General features: G+C 32.8%; 2 protein-coding genes across 3 annotated transcripts; one reads left to right on the top strand and one right to left on the bottom strand.

The window, feature by feature from the left end:
* Nucleotides 1–1666: 1666 nt before the first annotated feature.
* Nucleotides 1667–18469, bottom strand: LOC132745335 (transmembrane protein 241-like). Of its 2 annotated transcripts, none has more exons than XM_060734228.1 (14): nucleotides 18337–18469; nucleotides 15751–15882; nucleotides 13425–13471; nucleotides 13034–13117; nucleotides 11806–11887; nucleotides 11161–11238; nucleotides 10359–10485; nucleotides 9700–9748; nucleotides 8798–8833; nucleotides 7991–8025; nucleotides 6951–7020; nucleotides 6514–6610; nucleotides 4829–4893; nucleotides 1667–4195 (listed from the first exon to the last, which is right to left on the bottom strand). In XM_060734228.1, exons 2-14 carry the CDS (start codon nucleotides 15817–15819, stop codon nucleotides 4033–4035), a joined length of 1002 nt encoding a protein of 333 aa, XP_060590211.1. In that variant the 5' UTR covers nucleotides 15820–15882; nucleotides 18337–18469; the 3' UTR covers nucleotides 1667–4032. The 2 variants fall into 2 exon arrangements, with proteins under 2 accessions (XP_060590211.1, XP_060590212.1); XM_060734229.1 differs by having other exon boundaries at nucleotides 18288–18440.
* On the top strand, nucleotides 13575–15401 carry LOC132745339 (uncharacterized). Its single transcript, XM_060734234.1, has 4 exons — nucleotides 13575–13578; nucleotides 13919–14097; nucleotides 14593–15054; nucleotides 15375–15401. Exons 1-4 carry the CDS (start codon nucleotides 13575–13577, stop codon nucleotides 15399–15401), a joined length of 672 nt encoding a protein of 223 aa, XP_060590217.1.
* Nucleotides 18470–18487: the final 18 nt, after the last annotated feature.

Below are 18487 nucleotides of genomic sequence, written 5' to 3'. Positions count from 1 at the left end.
TGGGCACTATAAGGAACTAAAAAATTTACATCATAGGTCAGATATATACCTTAAAGTACACCTGTATGCAAAATTTGAACAAAGTTTACCGTACGGAAATTAAGTTATGGCCACTTTTCTGAACTCAAGCTAGAATGTTATGAGGGCCCTTTTTCAGAAATGAGGAACCTTTAAATAATTTCCATTAACATTCTAATGAAAAATGTTTTCCCATTATTTTTTGCTAAGAAACAAATTCAGCTAACAATCCACATAAGCAAAATTATGGTTTCTACTTAAAATTTATGAAATCTGTATAAAAATGTTACCCTACCCCACCCATTTTTACGTGTCTGACCATTTTCCTACTTAGGGAGCCTAATTTAAAAAATCCTTAAAATTTACCCAAATGAGTGCCTGTTTTCAAAGTTTCCCTAAATTTTTAAAAAAGTATATTGATTGATCTTGTAAAGTATGAAATACTTTTACCGTGTAGTTTTGATTTTATTACACTTTAAAAATATCGGGTACCATATTTAATATCAGGTACCATATTTATTACTAGATTTAGCATAATTTAGCCAATAAATACCTATATAAATAAAAAAAATCAAAATTAAACACTTTTTTCTTTCCAAATGGGACATGAGAGATACATAAATAATGTTAAAAAAAAGAAAGAAAGAAAACAAGTGTGACTGTCACAAGGATGCTACATACCAAATTTGAAGTAAATCTGCCCAGCAGTTTCAGAGAAGAAGACGATTGTTGACGCATGACGACGGACGCCGGAGTATCCCCCTTTGATACTTATAGCTCACCCTGAGCCTTCGGCTCTGGTGAGCTAAAAAAAGTTGACCTTTCTAGGGATTGAACCCACGGCCCTCATTTTCAATGTAGTTAACAGTAGTTCTAGCCTATTTGAATACTCTTCAAAGCGGAGGTAATGCATTAGGATGGTAATACCTTAAATCAACAAGGCATTCCACCAGTTTTTACCTGTTTTATTGTTGTTATATCCCATATTTTACACCAAATTTCATACCAAAGTGATTATTTGGCATTAAAAGTCACAACAACACTATGAAGGTCATGTGATGACTTTTCAGTTTAACTGATGAAGAACTCTGGTAGCTGTTCTAGCATAATTTGAGGCAGAAGCAAGCACTCCAATAGAACCACCGGCCTTTGAGCTAGCTGGATAACTTCCTCACATGACAATTCAGGCAGGAGGTGACAGAGGTCAAGTCTGCACACAGAGGTGACAGAGGTCAAGTCTGCACACAGAGGTCACAGAGGTCAAGTCTGCACACAGAGGTGACAGAGGTCAAGTCTGCACACAGAGGTGACAGAGGTCAAGCCTGCACACAGAGGTGACAGAGGTCAAGTCTGCACACAGAGGTGACAGATGTCAAGTCTGCACACAGAGGTGAAAGAGGTCAAGTCAAGTCTGCACACAGAGGTGACAGAGGTCAAGTCTACACTTTGAGGGTAGAATTTGTCCAGAAATAAATGGTGTTGGTAACAATTTGTTAGAATATCTCTAAGGAATACTTGTATTTATTCTGTTAATTTCCAGATTTCATTGAAATCATCACATGTATTTATGTACTTGTTACCTTGGTGAAATAAAACAATTATTATACATGAAGACTAAGTTCATTAAAAACTATACAGAAAAGTCTGGGAAGTTTTAAAGTTTATTAAATCTCAATCAGTAAATATCATAACAGAGTGATAGTAAAGATAAAATATGAAAGCACTATTGTTATAAAAGTGGCACAAAAATGAAGCCTTCACTCTGTAAAGTGACCCTCTTATCAAACTTAGTGAAATAATTTAGCCATTATTATTAGCACAAAACTATGAGATATGATATGTTGCGGTGATCTGTTAAATAATAATATGACATGTATGAGCCGCGTCACGACAAAACCAACACAATGGGTTTGCGACCAGCATGGATCCAGACCAGCCTGCGCAGTCTGATCAGGATCCATGCTGTTGGCTTACAAACTATAACAAGTAGAGAAACTGATAGCGAACAGCATGGATCCTGATCAGACTGCGCGAATGCGCAGGCCGTTCTGGATCCATGCTGGTCGCAAACCCATTATGTTGGTTTTGTCGTGAAGCGGCTCATATATCATTCAAAAACATATCTTTATAATTATCATGATGAAAGAGAGTATTTGGATTATTTTAGAGATGAAAAACAACAGCAACAAAAAATGAGGAGCAGTTAATAGAAATCAACACCCCCACCAAAACTAGCTACAGAAAAGTAGTATATTGAATACTGGAGACCCTGAATATGTACCCATACGAAATATTTTTCTTTTTTCCATCTTCAGTAAAGGTGATGTTTTAAGAAAAATCAAGACTATCAATGTAAAAATCGCCGCCACACATTGTTCTATAAAATGTGTCATTTTACAAATAAATACACAAATACAAAAGCCTTAGAGGCATAGTTTCTATAATCTTCCATCAAATAACAATAAATAAATATGTACATAAATTATGTACAACAATAACATTTTCTTTGTAGCATTTAGAGAAAATGCATATGTAAATTTAATACACAAATGCATATTTAAAAATTTCAGTTGGTCAAACTATTCAATGACTTAGAAATCTGTAGAAATCTGTTCAAATCTGTCAATATTAGTTAAATAATGTTTTACATACTATATACATGTATGTGAATTATAAAACAATACAATATCAACAACACAATACGGATTTCAGGTGGCAAAAAAAATATAATGGCATACTGTAATTTATGCAAGGCTTATAGATGCTAAAATCCTTTTTAGGAAGAAATTTCCTATGCATGTGAAAAATTAAAAGGTTGTCCCTGTTAAATCAAAATATAATGTGAAGCATGGTATAAATATTTAAATATTATTAAGTAACATTAAAGCTGCAAGCACTCCTCCAGACGAGCCAAAATTTTTCAAGAAAATCAATATTTAGAAAAATGTACACAAATTTTAAGAAAGGTAAAACATCCAAGATCCAAGTTATATATTACATGTTATGTGCAGTTTTAGACTGATTTTGTAGTATTTTATCACCATATTTTTACTTTGTTACTAACGCAGTAAGGGCTGTTTTTGCATATGTTGACCACTTTTTGGTATCTTTTCTTGGATTGTAAGTGCTGATTGCAATATGTAAATTGGTTTATTTGTTCACCTCACAATATTTTACTTTTAAACAAACTTCCAAAATTTTCATGAAAATTAACATGAATTGGCGTGCTGCTACTACACAGATTGTGCAATTTGACTATTTTATTAGAATACACCAATTTCATCGCCTATTGAAACATGTACATGCATTAAAGTGCCGAAGTTTGTAAGAGTGCTTTAATACTGATGAAAACAAGTTTTATCAAATTAATTCATAATTATGCTATGCAAGTAGTACATTTTTTGAATGCAGAAACAGGCTTATCCTTATAAAAGAATAAGTAATTAAAGGGTTGTTTGTTCAATCCTTTAGCAAGACAAAATTTCTCCATGCAGGTGACAGGCAATAAAAAGCTTTGTGTCAATAATAAAAGTCATTGAAGTATTCTGTAAATCAGGGATGACTGTCTAAAATAACCACTAAGATAAAATATTTAAAAAAAAAAAAAATAACAAAAGGGATTGGTTAACAGGTTAAAGTAAATATTACACTTATCTCTAAGACTTCATAACATTTCACACATTTTTTGCTGAAATTCTTAAACTCTGTTGCGCTGTAAAAATCTTCTCTTTAGAGTAGTTAGGACATGTATATAATACTATAGAACAATTCTATTCTCAAATATGATATTTCAATTATTGCTTGTTTAACAATGGAGTTAGAGATTGTCATTGAGATATATTAATATAATATATAACCTATAAACACAGCCTTATTGTTGATCTATCTAAAATAATAATTCCTCTCAGATCTTAATATTTAAACCAATCAGAACGTTGAATTTAACACTTGTTTCAAATGTCATACGACTAGACGTTACCAATAAAATACTCTCTACTCTTGGAGGAAAGAAGATCACTGGACTGTCACTTTAATATAATCTCTTGTCAAAGAATTTTGTTGTGTTAAATGTTGTGGATTGGATGAACTTGACACAGAAGCTGTGGCCAAAACAGGTGACTCCTCAACATTGGTTGAATCTTCACAAACTATGGCTGCTAAATGGTTAACACATATCCTGAAATCATAATTTGCCAGGTATGTACATGTAGGAAAACAAATAAAATCTATAAATAATTTTAAGTATACTAAGTTATTTCGACCGGAGAAAATTTCAATACATGTAGTAGTACAAGACTATAATAATTAAAAGAAGTTGTATACAATTGAAGCCCTAGTAGTGGTGTGTGTTTTTACCCAGGGATCATAAGTTTGAGAACTACCAAGGTGACGAACATGTTTCCTCATATGACCCCAATACTGGTAAGCTTCCCAACAAGAACTCCTTTAGTGGTTCAAAAAGCATAAAGTTATCATATTCCAGCGCATGTAAATAATTTAATACATATATATTTGAACTAAATAAAAATCGGTTTTAATCTCTCCTTATAGTTTTACTATTTCTTTTCATCCTCTACTGCTTATTTTGTTAGCTTTTATTGTGGAGGAAAAAAAGCACCAGATAACCCTTCCTCTCATAATAATCATTGGCTAGCACCCTCAACAAACATGCTTGAAAGTAACACCAACAAAATATAAAACAACAGGTGTTAAAGGGCAACTTTGAAGTCAATGGCACTTAGCCAAGTGGACACCAGAGTCAAGAACTTAATATATTCATACAGATGATGAAATTTATAAATAACAATACCATAATAAATGTGAGCCTGCGAATGTTGACTTGAAGAAAATTAATGAGGTCACGGATGCCACCAACTGAAATGAAAAAAGTTCATTATTCTTATTTCTAGTACATTTAAAGTTGAAGACTGAATACTGCGAATTCACTTATATACATGGGTATGAAATTTCGTGGTTTTATCAAATCAGGCATTTTCGTGGGCTCTTAAATTTGTGGATTTTCAATTTCTTGTAAAAAAATCAAATAAATAACCTAATGCAAAGTAATCTTACACTTAATTGCCGCGCATTTTACTGAACACATGTACATATCTTTCCGTATCACACATCACTTGTCAGTAAATTTAATCCTTGCGTCTGGGCATTCATTACACAAAAATTGGCAGAAAAGTGCCGAAATGATTTTAATGTACAAAATAGAGACATGGCAAGAAGTATTTGTCCGGATAAAATTTCATCGGATCTTAAATTCGTGGATTGACCTACCCACGAAAACCACAAAAATTCGTGTCCCACAAATAATAATGATTTTACAGTACTGCTTAAGACATTGTTAGAGGGGTTTTCCTTTCATTATCCGTCATGAACAGACTAGATCAAATGGAGTCTGCAATTTTTATGTATTTTTGTTGTTTTTATTACTTCCAAGGGATCTCCCCTTATCCAAAATTTTAATTACATGTTTAATTTAATGGTTTTCTACATCATTAACATATGCTTTAACCATAAACTATTATCCATCCCGTTTGCTATTGAAATATTAAAATAATAAGCAGTATATTAAACACAATTTTTTTATACACATTTCCATTGCAAGAACAAAACTCGGCTTGTAAACATACCATTTGAAATTTCAAGGAACTAACTTTTTCTTACATTCATTATTTTGACAATCCCTTGTCATTGTCAAAGACTTTGTAAGCCAGATCTGTGCACATTGCAAAGGCTCTATACTTTTAGCTGTTTGATTATCATCATGCTGAATCATCTCCAACTCACAATGCACAGTTCCAAACAGTTTCAAAGCAGTACAAGTCCATTACATAAATTCACCATACATGTACTTGTGAAATAAACAAATCAGCCTACAAGTTGAATAACCTGCTTAATTTGTATATTGGAGAAGTTTAGCTTTGAATTTTGAACAGTTCATTCAAAGTTTAAGGGATTTCAATATCAATTATTTAAAAAATGGGTCAAAGACAGAAAAGGCCGGGCTGCATTTGTATACCAAATATCATGAGGATGTGATGTTACATAAAATGTTTACCATTGACCGTTAATGTCGAAAATTTAACTAAGTCGGTAAACAGGAAGTGGATGACAGACACATCTGAAATTGAATTCCACGGTATGGGACCACTAGTTAATGCTGTACTCCAAATATCAAAAGGCTGTGATAAGTAGTTGCTGAGAAAACTGTTACGAAAATTTCCTACCATTGACCATTAATGCCGAAAAATTTAACTAAGTCGATAAAGAGGAAGTGGATGAGCGACAGACCTGAAATCGAATCCCACGGTATTGAACCAAATGTCAATGCTGAATGCTAAATATCAAGAGGCTGTGATAAGTAGTTGCTGAGAAAACTGTTACTGCAGAAGTGCAGGCTGGCTGGCCTGACTTGATAGTGGTGGCAAAGACTAAACATTTCTGGTTACAACAGGTTCAGGGTTATAATATACAAGTACTTACTTTACATATTCCTGTTATTTTTGCCATTTCTCCCTTATCTATATTACTTTCCACGAGTTTTATATTACTGAGGGCGAGAAAAACACCAAACACACCACTGAAACAAATGCAATATACATGTATACAGAAATATACAGAAATAATATATGGTTTACAAATGAACATTAAAGAACATTTACTATAAAAACTTTTCGCTTTAACATGTAGTATTTCAGAATATTTTATCATCAAGCTTCAGCATTTTAGAAAAAAAACTTTTAGGCAATATAACCAAAGGCTTCAATCATAATAGCAATATTCGACACAGCAAAAACTATAGCTATTATGGTAATTTGTTCCAGCCACTTAAGCCGAGAACTCTTATCATTTTATGCAAATAACTTCAGCCATAATAGGTCCTTCATTAGTGTGCAACTATAACAGAACATATTACATACCTCATGATACAACCAACATAAAATTTGGAGAAGTATAAATATGGATATCTCCCAGCTTGTACAGCATCCCCTGAAATAAAATATATCAAGACCTGAAGAGTATTTATCTACTTACCATACACACTCTAAAAAAAAACTTTCTGCTAAAAGTACCTATCAAAATGATTGCAGCTTGATAAATTCACGAATTCGAAAACCTAGCTAAATGCCGTTTTTCGGTACTTTCTGTACATAGCTCTGGGGAATTCACCTAATTGGAGTGTAATAACGAACTCTATGTTTTTGGCCTTTTTTTTAATTAAAGTGAAATTAAACAGTTAATTCTCTGTAAGAAAATAATTAAATATCATTGTATGAATAATTCTATACAAAAAATAAAGTAAATACACAAGTTTACGCAGAAAATATCTTTATTTATTATGGAAGATGCCACTACGAATGTTTTAATTTTATTGATTTTTATTATATAAACCTTTTTTTGTTTTGGAAAAATTTGCAATAGATATTAAAGGAATATTGATAATTTTCAAACACATCAGTTTTTTTCACCTTAAACTGTAAAATAATGATAGAAAAATAGAAATATCATGTAATTGTGTTATGTACTTTATTTGGTGTAATTCCCCGGAGTTAAATACGTAACGTACCGGAAAACGGTGTTTAGCTAGGTTTTCGAAAAGGTCAATCAATGATAAAAGACTTGTAAATAGGATAACTGTTTGTCTGTTTGGTTTAAGGGGCACAAACACATTTAGGTCATATGATGCCGAAACAGGCAAGATGATTTTGGCAAACTTTGGGTAATACAAACTTCAAACCAACACCAGGGTTAGAATAACAACTTTAACTAGTTATTTATATCAATACACCACTCATTTGTAAAAATAGTCCAGTTAATTCAAGGTATTTGTCTCAATTTTCAAATCAGTTCTTGTGTTGCTTGTAACATAACATAGTCTCATCTTTATTTCTTAAACTTTTTATTAACACCTAATCTTGCACGCTATAATTTTAATTATAATAATAAATCAAGCACATACCTAGAAAATAGCTGGAAGGAGCTAAAACTATCACACTGAAAAAGAAAACAAATACACACGATTTACCCAGTGGTATTTATAAGCAATAATGTCATTTCTATGTGTATTAAGCCAACAGTTTAGGTGGGTTTAAATGTAAATGCATGGCGACTTTTCAGCTGTCGAAAGGAGGACAATCTCATTTTCCTTCTAGTGCATTATTTCAGTCATAAGAACTAAGCATTCTGTAAGATAGCTGGATAGGTTCCTCACATGACAGAATTTATTATAGTTCCTAGCAGGACTGAACTCAGTGATCAACAATAAACAGCAAGGTTGCGCAGTCTTTTCATTGGTTAATTGTGATATTTACATTGTTTAATATACATAGCTGCTGTCAATCTATAAAGAAATCTCATTTTGCTGTTTAAAATATTTTTTACCAGTCATATGGCTGCATATAAACGTTTGTTGTTTTTTGTTGTTGTTTTCTTTTGGGTTTTACGCCACATCGACACAGTATAGGTCATATCGCGACGTTCCAGCTTTACTGGTGGAGAAAGACCTCATGTGCCCTTCCGTGCATTATTTCAGGCACAAACGGGCCCCTGAGTAGAACCACTGACGTTCCGTAAGGTAGCTAGATAGCTTCCTCACAAGAAAGAATCCAAAGTCTCTGCTGGGATTCGAACCAACAGCAGTGAGGGGCAAGTGGTTTGAAGTCAACTACCTTAACCACTCGGCCACGGACGCCCCAAAACGTTTGTTGTAAAATAAAAAACGATATAGAGATTTATGGTAGAAAAATAATATATCACATTAACTCACCTGTATAAATAGTTACAATACATCTTTTCATGAGCACTGAAATATAAGAAATAAAGCTTTAATAGATTTTGTATACGCTTAACTGCTACATAAATTTCTTTCCATATAAGATCCTGTAACTTTTCACACTAACCCACAACCACCACAACAACCCTCACTCCTTAGATTCATTTAATAGCAAACAAATTGGTACTTAAAATAGTAGTATATTTAGTTTACTTTTTATTCTGGTTTACAAAGGAGGGAGAGGTGACTTGAATATATAATATTAATACACCTGTTACTATATATAGTAACAAAATCGCCTATGATTTCAACTGATTATGAGTGTCATGTGACCTGTTATCAGTTTGTGGCCCGGTCCGAGAACTAGTTATCAGCCCGCTGAACATGTACACGTGCACAAACTCAAACAATGATGTCATGTTTTACGTCATCAAGTAGTTAACTATAAAAGTGAAAGTAGGTTTTAAGCACGAATCGCTTGATTTTATTATGAGAGCTTAAGCGTATTACGTACAAACACAGTTTTATTAGATCTACTATTGAAATTTAAAGAAATAATAAGACAAATTCATTCCGAAAAAAATGAAACTTGCTTCTATATTTTACAGTAGTGTACTTTGAACACACAAAGTTAAACACTTTGAAGAAGCTACTGTACTGTACAGTAGAAATGCAGACAGGAATTTCAACGAAAGAAACCTCAAAGTATTTTTTTTAGAAAAATGCTACTATTAGATCTACCAAGTGTATTAAAGACATTAATACACGTCATAGTTGTGCTAGAATGTGATAATCGGCCCTGAAATGAATAATGCCCTCGGGCCATTATTCATTTTGCGGGCCGATTATCACCTTCCGGCCCTACTCTGCCGTGTATTAATCTCTTATTATCATACCTTAATTTTAATCTTCCTCGAGAAATCTTTGAATAAACACCATATCCACCTGTAAATATATTACATGTTTGACATATCTATACTTAACTTTAACATTACAAAATTGATATAATCAATTAAAAAAAAAATAAATGTTTGGTAAATTCATTTCTTTCATATTCATATAAACAAAACATTAGGAATTGGTAAATTTATATTGCCCACTTGGCCATGCCACCACTTTTTTCATCACAACGTGGAGCTAATTATGTCACTAAACATTGTATAATACATTTATGTCAGCTAGCATGTTAACACTATGAAAATGAAAACTATAACAAGAGAGCTATTGTAGCATTCTACTGTATAAATCTTACAGGGGTTCCTAATAAGCTGCTTACAGATATTTTCTTCTCTATTACTATTCACAAAGATCATCAATGAACAAAGTATAGTAAATACTTTAGTATATATATTGAAGAATAACCAATTACTTGAAAAAAGATGTTATTCCAAAGCTTTTCTATTCTTAGGTTAGTTACAAAAAATAAAAAAAAATACCTTGCAACTTTCCAAATGAGTAATTAATACTTAAAATAATGGCCAAATTTGCATCACCTATTAATAAAGTAGATGTATGTTCTACCTTAAGAGTAAAATATTACGTGTATCATTTTTACCTGTTGTTAAAATATGAACACAGGTCCAGAAATAGCCATCCATGTGGTAGTCTGGGTCAGTGGCCCCTATTAAAATTGATGATACAACCAGTATCATCAACATTGTGTAACTGTAGATACTTGTCAACTGAAATAGTAGCATTAAACCTACATAAACAAAACAGCAGTCTGAGTTCAAGGGGACCTTTTTTCCTTCTTTAATTTTAATGCTTTTCATTCACACAAGGACAGTTATGAACCACGTGGCAATTTTTAAGCATATCTTATGAACAATGACCCTGGATGCTTCTACATATAGGCAAATTAAAAAAATAAATCTTAAGTACATGTATATAAATACAGTTTTAAAAGAAGGGGAAACCTATATATAATCTTCTTTTGATATTTTTAAATGGGTGACGTCACCTTAATACTAGAATTGTGACAAGTAAAGACAGTTATCAGTTCAAGACTTTAAACAATTCATTTTCATAATTAGCTTACTTTATATCAATATTGTCTCAAACAAATACTAAATTATCTGTCTTGTGAAGGTTTATAATGTAAAAAGTATTTTAGAAAAAGTAAAGAGTACCATTAACTATGTCAAACAATTTAAGTAATAACATTAATATTCAATTAATTTAGCCAAAATGTTGTAATTTAAACATAAAGTATGTCATAGCCACACAAAACTTGATAAAAGTGTTAAGAGATTACTTATTAAATTCACAAAGGGGGAATAAATCTGTGAAAATCTAAAATAGAGTTATGGGTCTTGGTACATGACCAACAATCAAAACCTTAAAGATGTGTCATTTACCTGTCTATATACGGCAAGCTGAGCTGTACATAGTATCACCGTAACTAGGTTGTGTAGAGACAGGAACACTGGAATGGACTGAAATGATAAAATATTGACGCTTCACGATATAATAATTGACATCATTTTATTTATGTAAGTAATTCTATCTCTCTTACCAACAATTTTAGTTTGTAACAGAAAGATGGTAATGCATCAGAAATAAACATCCAATCTTGGCTGGGATTGGAAATCGTAACCACAAGCTTACAAAGTAACAATGTTCCAGACCACTGGATCAAAGAATCAATTCCCTGACACAATGATCAGATGTTCAATTATAATTGGTTTAAACATACTTATTTTAGCTCGATTGCGAAACAAGTTCTTGCAACTTATATTAATCACTTTCGAATTCGTTCCTGGAACCAACCAGTACTAGTGTCATATGAAGAAACATGGTTGTGACCCAATTTTAGTTATGATAGTTATGAAGAATGATAGTTATGAAGATAGGAGTGCACTCAACTGAGAACAAATATTATGTTGTTGCAACAAATCCAAGTGAGAACAAATATTATATTGTAATGTAATCTTTACCAACAACATGCAATGAATATACAGTACATGTATTAAACAAAGGCGACTATTTTTATTATAACTTACCAAGGCAGCTAAAGCTTTGGACCCAGAATAAATTGAGCTCACAAAGAACATCATCCCTGGTAACCAGTTGGCAATGTCATATCTGAAAGGTGAAAAAGATCTAGTGAGATTTAAAAAAAAGATTAACCTTAATGTTAATGTACAACAATGATTCTAACGTAAGCAACGTAATGACGTCATCCTAAGTATACATCAACTCATTCATCAGAATGACGTCATTTCAAACATACAAGAATGATTAAACAAACTCTGACGTAGTCACAATACAATCCAGTATGAGACATAAGTTGTTATTGTTGAAAACTTGATAAAATAACTTTTTTTTATTATTTTTCTTGTTTTATAATTTCTATATCTTAGCAACAGTAGGGTGCGAAATCGAACAGCGTTTTACGAAAATCGGCACAGTAAGTGATCTTCCTTATTTTATCTTGTTAGAATCCAAATAATATCAGTCTGAGTGGTGTTTATCGGCTATTTAACACTGATTTTGTCATTTTGATGCGAAAAAATTAACCACTCAGGCCTATGGCCTTCGTGGTCAATTCCTACGCATCAAAAGTCCTAACCGGTGTTAAATAGCCGATAAACACCGATCAAACCAATATTATTTCTTAAATATACATTGAGTATAATCTTTATTGCATTTAGATACTCATATCTTGTCATAGTATGCCACGAGAGTCATGGTAATTCTTATAAAAATTTTTTCAAAAATTGTGTAATCTTAAAGGAACTCAACTTCAATTTATTGACATGACAGAGCTCTGCTGGAATTTTTTTTTTTTTTAGATTTGATCATTTGTGTACCATTTGATGTAAGTCTGAACTAATAACTTATGAGCAAAATTTCATAATTATCATTAAATTTTGCTAACTTTTTTCTAGAATTGTCATTTTTATTGTGCAATATGACCAAGAAATGAAAAAGTAATGACAGCAACAATTTTGACACAAATAAGGCTAAAAAACACAATAAAAATTTGATTAGCTCAGCATATATTTCCTTACACCTTTAGCAAATTTTTCTATTTTATGCACATCTACTGATACTTGTAAGAATTTCAAATTTTATGTATTGAGGCTTTTGGATCCTGGATGTGCATTTGCTGTCAGATACATATGTGTTTGCTTGTATAAACTACATGTATAATTTCTATCACATACAATAAAGATTAAGGAATTTATTACATACAGGAATAACAATTAATCTTTTATTTAGCCTTACCTGTCTGTATTGTCAAGAAGTGTTGGTAGATGCCTTGTTGATACCAACAAACTCAACATTAGGAATCCTACCAGAGTCTGCCATCTGAAATAAGTTAAAGGCCCATATCATATTTGTTTTACATAACCATATCTGCAATGATTTTTAAGGATATACAAAAACTTAAATTTAATACAATATCAGGTTTTTTGCTTGATATACAGCATGTTATTTGATTAGCTTCTCTCAAAACTTGTTTCTACAATGGCATTGGTTATTCAGAAAGATAATAACCACATTGTTCTCATATTTTTCAATCTGTGAAGGCTGGCTTGGCTCTATACTGGCAAAGGCTAATCACTTTTGGTTCCAAAACGATAAAGAATAAATGAATGTATTAAAGTTGACATACCCTTGAAAGATGGTTGGAAATTGGAACTTCAACACAGACAATACATACTGAAATCATAATAAGCATTGCATGATTTTAACACATTTTAATAAAATCGAAAGAAAGCCTTAAAGTTTAGCTGCTCAGGAAAAGGTACATGTACCATAAATAATGAGTAATTATTGACTTCCAAGATAAATATACATTATCCATGCAGATTTTTATGTTGAAAAACTAAAAACTTCAGTAAAAATAGAATCCTTAAGCTTGATATCATAACAGCAATACCATTAAATTTTATCTTCATAAGATATTATGTTGTCCTCTCTCAAAGATATTAAGCCTAAAAGATACCAAGTCCTTTTCTCCCAAAGTTAATATTTTCTTCTGAAGGTAACAAATTATTTCCTTTCAAAGATGATGTAAAGTCTAAAGATATGAAGTCCAAAGATATCAAGTCTTTTTCTTCCAAAGATGTCTTCTTCTACAGGTATCAAATTATTTTCTTTTCAAAGATACAGAGTCCAAGACAATAAGTCCAAAGGTATTAAGTCAAAAGGTATCAAGTCCAAAGGTAATAAGTTCAAAAGTATCAAGTTCAAAGGTAATAAGTCCAAAGGTATCAAGTTCAAAGGTAATAAGTCCAAATATATCAAGTTCAAAGGTATCAAGTCCAAAGGGATCAAGTTCAAAGGTAATAAGTACAAAGGTATCGCGTTCAAAGGTAATAAGTCCTAAGGTATCAAGTTCAATGGTAATAAGTTCCAAGGTAATAAGTCCAAAGGTATCAAGTCCGAAGGTTTAAAGTCCAAAGGTATAAAGTCCAAAGGTATCAAGTCCAAAGGAATCAAGTCCAAAGGTAATAAGTCCAAAGGTATCAAGTCCAGAGGTATCAAGTCCAAAGGTAATAAGTCCAAAGGTATCAAGTCCAAAGGTAATAAGTCCAAAGGTATCAAGTCCAGAGGTAATAAGTCCAAAGGTATCAAGTTCAAAGGTAATAAGTCCAAATATATCAAGTTCAAAGGTATCAAGTCCAAAGGGATCAAGTTCAAAGGTAATAAGTACAAAGGTATCGCGTTCAAAGGTAATAAGTCCTAAGGTATCAAGTTCAATGGTAATAAGTTCCAAGGTAATAAGTCCAAAGGTATCAAGTCCGAAGGTTTAAAGTCCAAAGGTATAAAGTCCAAAGGTATCAAGTCCAAAGGAATCAAGTCCAAAGGTAATAAGTCCAAAGGTATCAAGTCCAGAGGTATCAAGTCCAAAGGTAACAAGTCCAAAGGTATCAAGTCCAAAGGTAATAAGTCCAAAGGTATCAAGTCCAAAGGTATCAAGTCCAAAGGTTTCAAGTCCAAAGGTATCAAGTCCAAAGGTTTCAAGTCCTAAGACATCAAGTCCAAAGGTATCAAGTCCAAAGGTATCAAGTCCAAAGGTTTCAAGTCCAAAGGTATCAAGTCCAAAGGTTTCAAGTCAAAAGACATCAAGTCCAAAGATATCAAGTCCAAAGGTTTCAAGTCCTAAGACATCAAGTCCAAAGGTTTCAAGTCCAAAGGTATCAAGTCCAAAGATATCAAGTCCAAAGGTATCAAGTCCAAAGGTTTCAAGTCCAAAGACATCAAGTCCAAAGGTATCAAGTAGGGGTGTGGATCGTCGGGTAAGTGACGATCCGATCCGAACCGCGATTCAGCACTTACGATTCACAAATCGAACCACAAATCTTTTGTTATCAAGACACCCATAAAAACATGTACATTAGTTCTAAAACATGTTTCATAAAAAAACTAAACATTAAACATGTATGCAAATATAAAATAGGTTTATCTTTTTATTCTTTGGGTGAGTATTTTTGTTTTCTTTTCTTGAAAACAATTACTTCCTAGCTCAGCATTATGGTACATGGTCTTTAACCGGCAAATTGTATTTAGGTAAACTTGTCATAATTTATACTCAAATCGTATTTTTCTCTACTTTTAGAGTGTGGGAAACAGTGAATGTATATAAACAAATAAGATCGCGATCCACGATCTCTGGGCTTACGGATATTCAAACTCAAATTTTTACTTTGATTCGTGGTTATCCGAGTACTCGGATACTCGCCCCAGCCCTAGTATCAAGTCCAAAGGTATCAAGTCCAAAGATATCAAGTCCAAAGGTATCAAGTCCAAAGACATCAAGTCCAAAGATATCAAGTCCAAAGGTATCAAGTCCAAAGGTTTCAAGTCCAAAGGTATCAAGTCCAATGGTATCAAGTTATTTACTTACAAATATGTCAAACTATTATATACAGGATTGACTGTATTGTGAAAAACTAAAAATCTCAAACAAACATGTATTGTAAAACTATACATACCTTGTTGACAAAATGAGTTGCAACAAATAATGCACAGTGGATACTTGCTTGTTGTAGTGAACTTCTCATGATTCCTTCATTATACTGAATTGAAATACATTAATCCATATTCATCAAGTTTCAGTTCATCACCTGGAATACACAGCAGTTAACTGGTATACTATATACATCATACCTCATCATTGTTAAGATTATCCTTGAAATAGTAATCTGCAGTTTTACCAGTTGAACTATCTAGCCACTTCTAAAACTATTCTTTTGAAGAATCTCTAAATCTTAAGTGTTTTGAGCTTTGGATAAACCATTTTCTTTTAGTATGATGTTTTTTCAGCAGTAAAGGACACAGGGCAATGCAATTTCTCCAGGGAGGGAACTGAAAATGTCTAATGGTCAGTAGTTGCTTGAATTTGTTTGAAAGCATCCATGGGACTGGAAATTTCAAGTTTGTCTTGTGACACTCTGGTTTGACAGGTTTGAGCTAGACAGACTAAGGAATCACAACTTGATTTTGCAGAATAGTTTGCAGTATTATCAAGCATTTACTTCTGTAACTAGAATCCTACACTCTACATATTTAAGCATTGAAACACTCGATATGTTCTATCGCACTTGTATTTATTTTTGACCCAATGGGCAAAATGTAGACTACACTGGGTGGTCTATAAGAACTCCAGTGTATGATGACAAGATACATGATTGTACTGATACTATCCTCAAAATAGGGGTTTTACAAAATTAATGTCTTGTAGAATGTTCTTTTTATAAGAGGTTTCACTATACAACCTTTTATTTTGCCTAGGAAGGCCACCGGCCCATAATACATATGCAATACCAGTAATATACATGTACAATGTTCTAGACTTGGAAGTAAAAACTTTTTACATAGTAAAACAGCATAATTCATTGTTATATTGTGTAATTAATCAACATTATATTTAACAATTGTTATTTGGCAGACATTTAGCATAGAAAACATCCAAGGTTTTATATGACATATTACCTAATTCTATATCTCTTGCCTAAAGTATACTTTTTGCCCTAGCAAAATACAAATAATTCATCTTCTGCAACTCTTAGATAAAAGAGATACATAATATACAATCTCTAGGTATACAAATTTAACAAGAATGACATAGTCACAAAATACGCCCGTCTGGCATCACAAAAGGTTGAGATGGAGATGGGGGGTTAAGAAGTGTGGCAAGGAAGTTGGTCCCTCAACATATTTTCGCCTGAAATTTTACCTCTATGTGTGACCTATGTTGCAGGGACCTGAATTTTATGTGTGACACTCAGCCTCACCATGATGAAAATTTGTGCCCAGTTACATTAAAATCCCTCAATGCATTTTAAAGTTTTGCTGCTGGCAAGCATTTTTCAAAGAGGTCAAAGTGACCTTGACCTTTGAGGCTTTGACTTACAGACCTGGTTCATGCAGGGGGCATCACGTTTCTTGGTGGTGAACAATTCTGTAAAGTAACCTTTATATTCCTCCATGAATGTAGGAGATACACTCTGGACAATATCTGGATATTTAATAATCTTTTGCGGCCTTGACCTTGCAAATAATAACCTAAATTACACCATGTCACACCTGTAGTCATGATATTTACCATTTGTATTACAATCCATCAATAAATGATGTCTAAATGGTCCCTATACTGTGGCTATATATACACAACTTCATATCTTTATCTGAACTTTGACCTCTATGTGTAACCTTGACCTTTGTTGCAGGGACCTGAATTTAGAATGCAACACTCTGCCTCACAATGGTGAACATTTGTGCCAAGTGATATCGAAACCAGAATCTCTCCATGCATGTAGAGAATTAAGCTCCGGACAAGCATTTTTTAATGACCTTTAAATGTGACCTTGACTTTTGACCTAGAGACCTAGTGCATTTGCCTGACACAGCTTCTCATAGTGGTGAACATTTTTGAAGTTTAATTGAAATCCCTCCATAGGTGTAGGAGATAAGCCCAACAAATTGTGCGCTTTAGGTCTTTTTTTTATATTATATATGTCCGTCGCCCTTTTAAAAGACTGGCTTCTATTATATATCAGATTGTAAAACTGGTTGGCCTTGCAATCCAAATATTGAGACTAGTAGGAGATACATATGTTTGCTCCGAACAAAAGTGGACGGCGCCCACCCGACTGGAGCATTCCCATAATGCGACCCATTTTTCAAATGGACAAATAAAAACAGTTTCTAGTATTTCGCATGCCCATGTTTGTCTTTCAACGTCTGGCATGTAGGTCTGAGCATCAGATAACAAATTAACATTTTCTTGAATATCTTTGATTCTGACTTAGTTGCAAGCCAATTTACATTAATCTAGTAACACATTCATATGAAACATATAAACAGGTCTATCTAGTAATTTCTCAGTAAGATATACCAGTTTGTACTCTAGACTTTGGAAAAAATGCTATTTTAAGATTTTGACAAATAGCAAGACAATCCGAATTCTGTTACAGTTTTAGTTATTTTTTTTTATTTAAAAAATGCCGATCATTTATAAATGTCTTACACATTAAAAGAAATCCTAAAGTGTCTTTTAAATTTAATAATTTAAGTACCTCTGATTATGAGACGCTGAACTTATGAAATTGGTCAAATCGGCGAAATGACGTAGCTGTTCTGAAATTTGGTTCGAATAGTTCTGTGAACGAAACGCCTCTAACGACCCAAAAAATGTGCCGCCAATTATTTTATATATAACATTTATTG

This window comes from Ruditapes philippinarum, unplaced genomic scaffold (assembly GCF_026571515.1).
Source record: "Ruditapes philippinarum isolate M1 unplaced genomic scaffold, ASM2657151v2 ctg2173_1_1_1_1, whole genome shotgun sequence".
Taxonomy (NCBI): domain Eukaryota; kingdom Metazoa; phylum Mollusca; class Bivalvia; order Venerida; family Veneridae; genus Ruditapes; species Ruditapes philippinarum.
Note: the sequence above shows the minus strand (reverse complement) of the source record. Positions and strands in the feature narration are given on the sequence as shown.

Bases quoted from the DNA above. Each gene is read 5' to 3' on its own strand.
- LOC132745339 (XM_060734234.1), top strand. The intron at 14,098-14,592 runs GTAATAAGTACA...TAAAGTCCAAAG, and splicing joins CAAAGGGATCAAGTTCAAAG to GTATCAAGTCCAAAGGAATC. The intron at 15,055-15,374 runs GTAAGTGACGAT...CTCTACTTTTAG, and splicing joins GTAGGGGTGTGGATCGTCGG to AGTGTGGGAAACAGTGAATG.
- LOC132745335 (XM_060734228.1), bottom strand. From the start codon at position 15,819: ATGAGAAGTTCACTACAACAAGCAAGTATCCACTGTGCATTATTTGTT. The intron at 13,472-15,750 runs GTATGTATAGTT...TTATGATTTCAG, and splicing joins CAACTCATTTTGTCAACAAG to TATGTATTGTCTGTGTTGAA. The intron at 6,611-6,950 runs GTATGTAATATG...CATTTGTTTCAG, and splicing joins TATGTTGGTTGTATCATGAG to TGGTGTGTTTGGTGTTTTTC.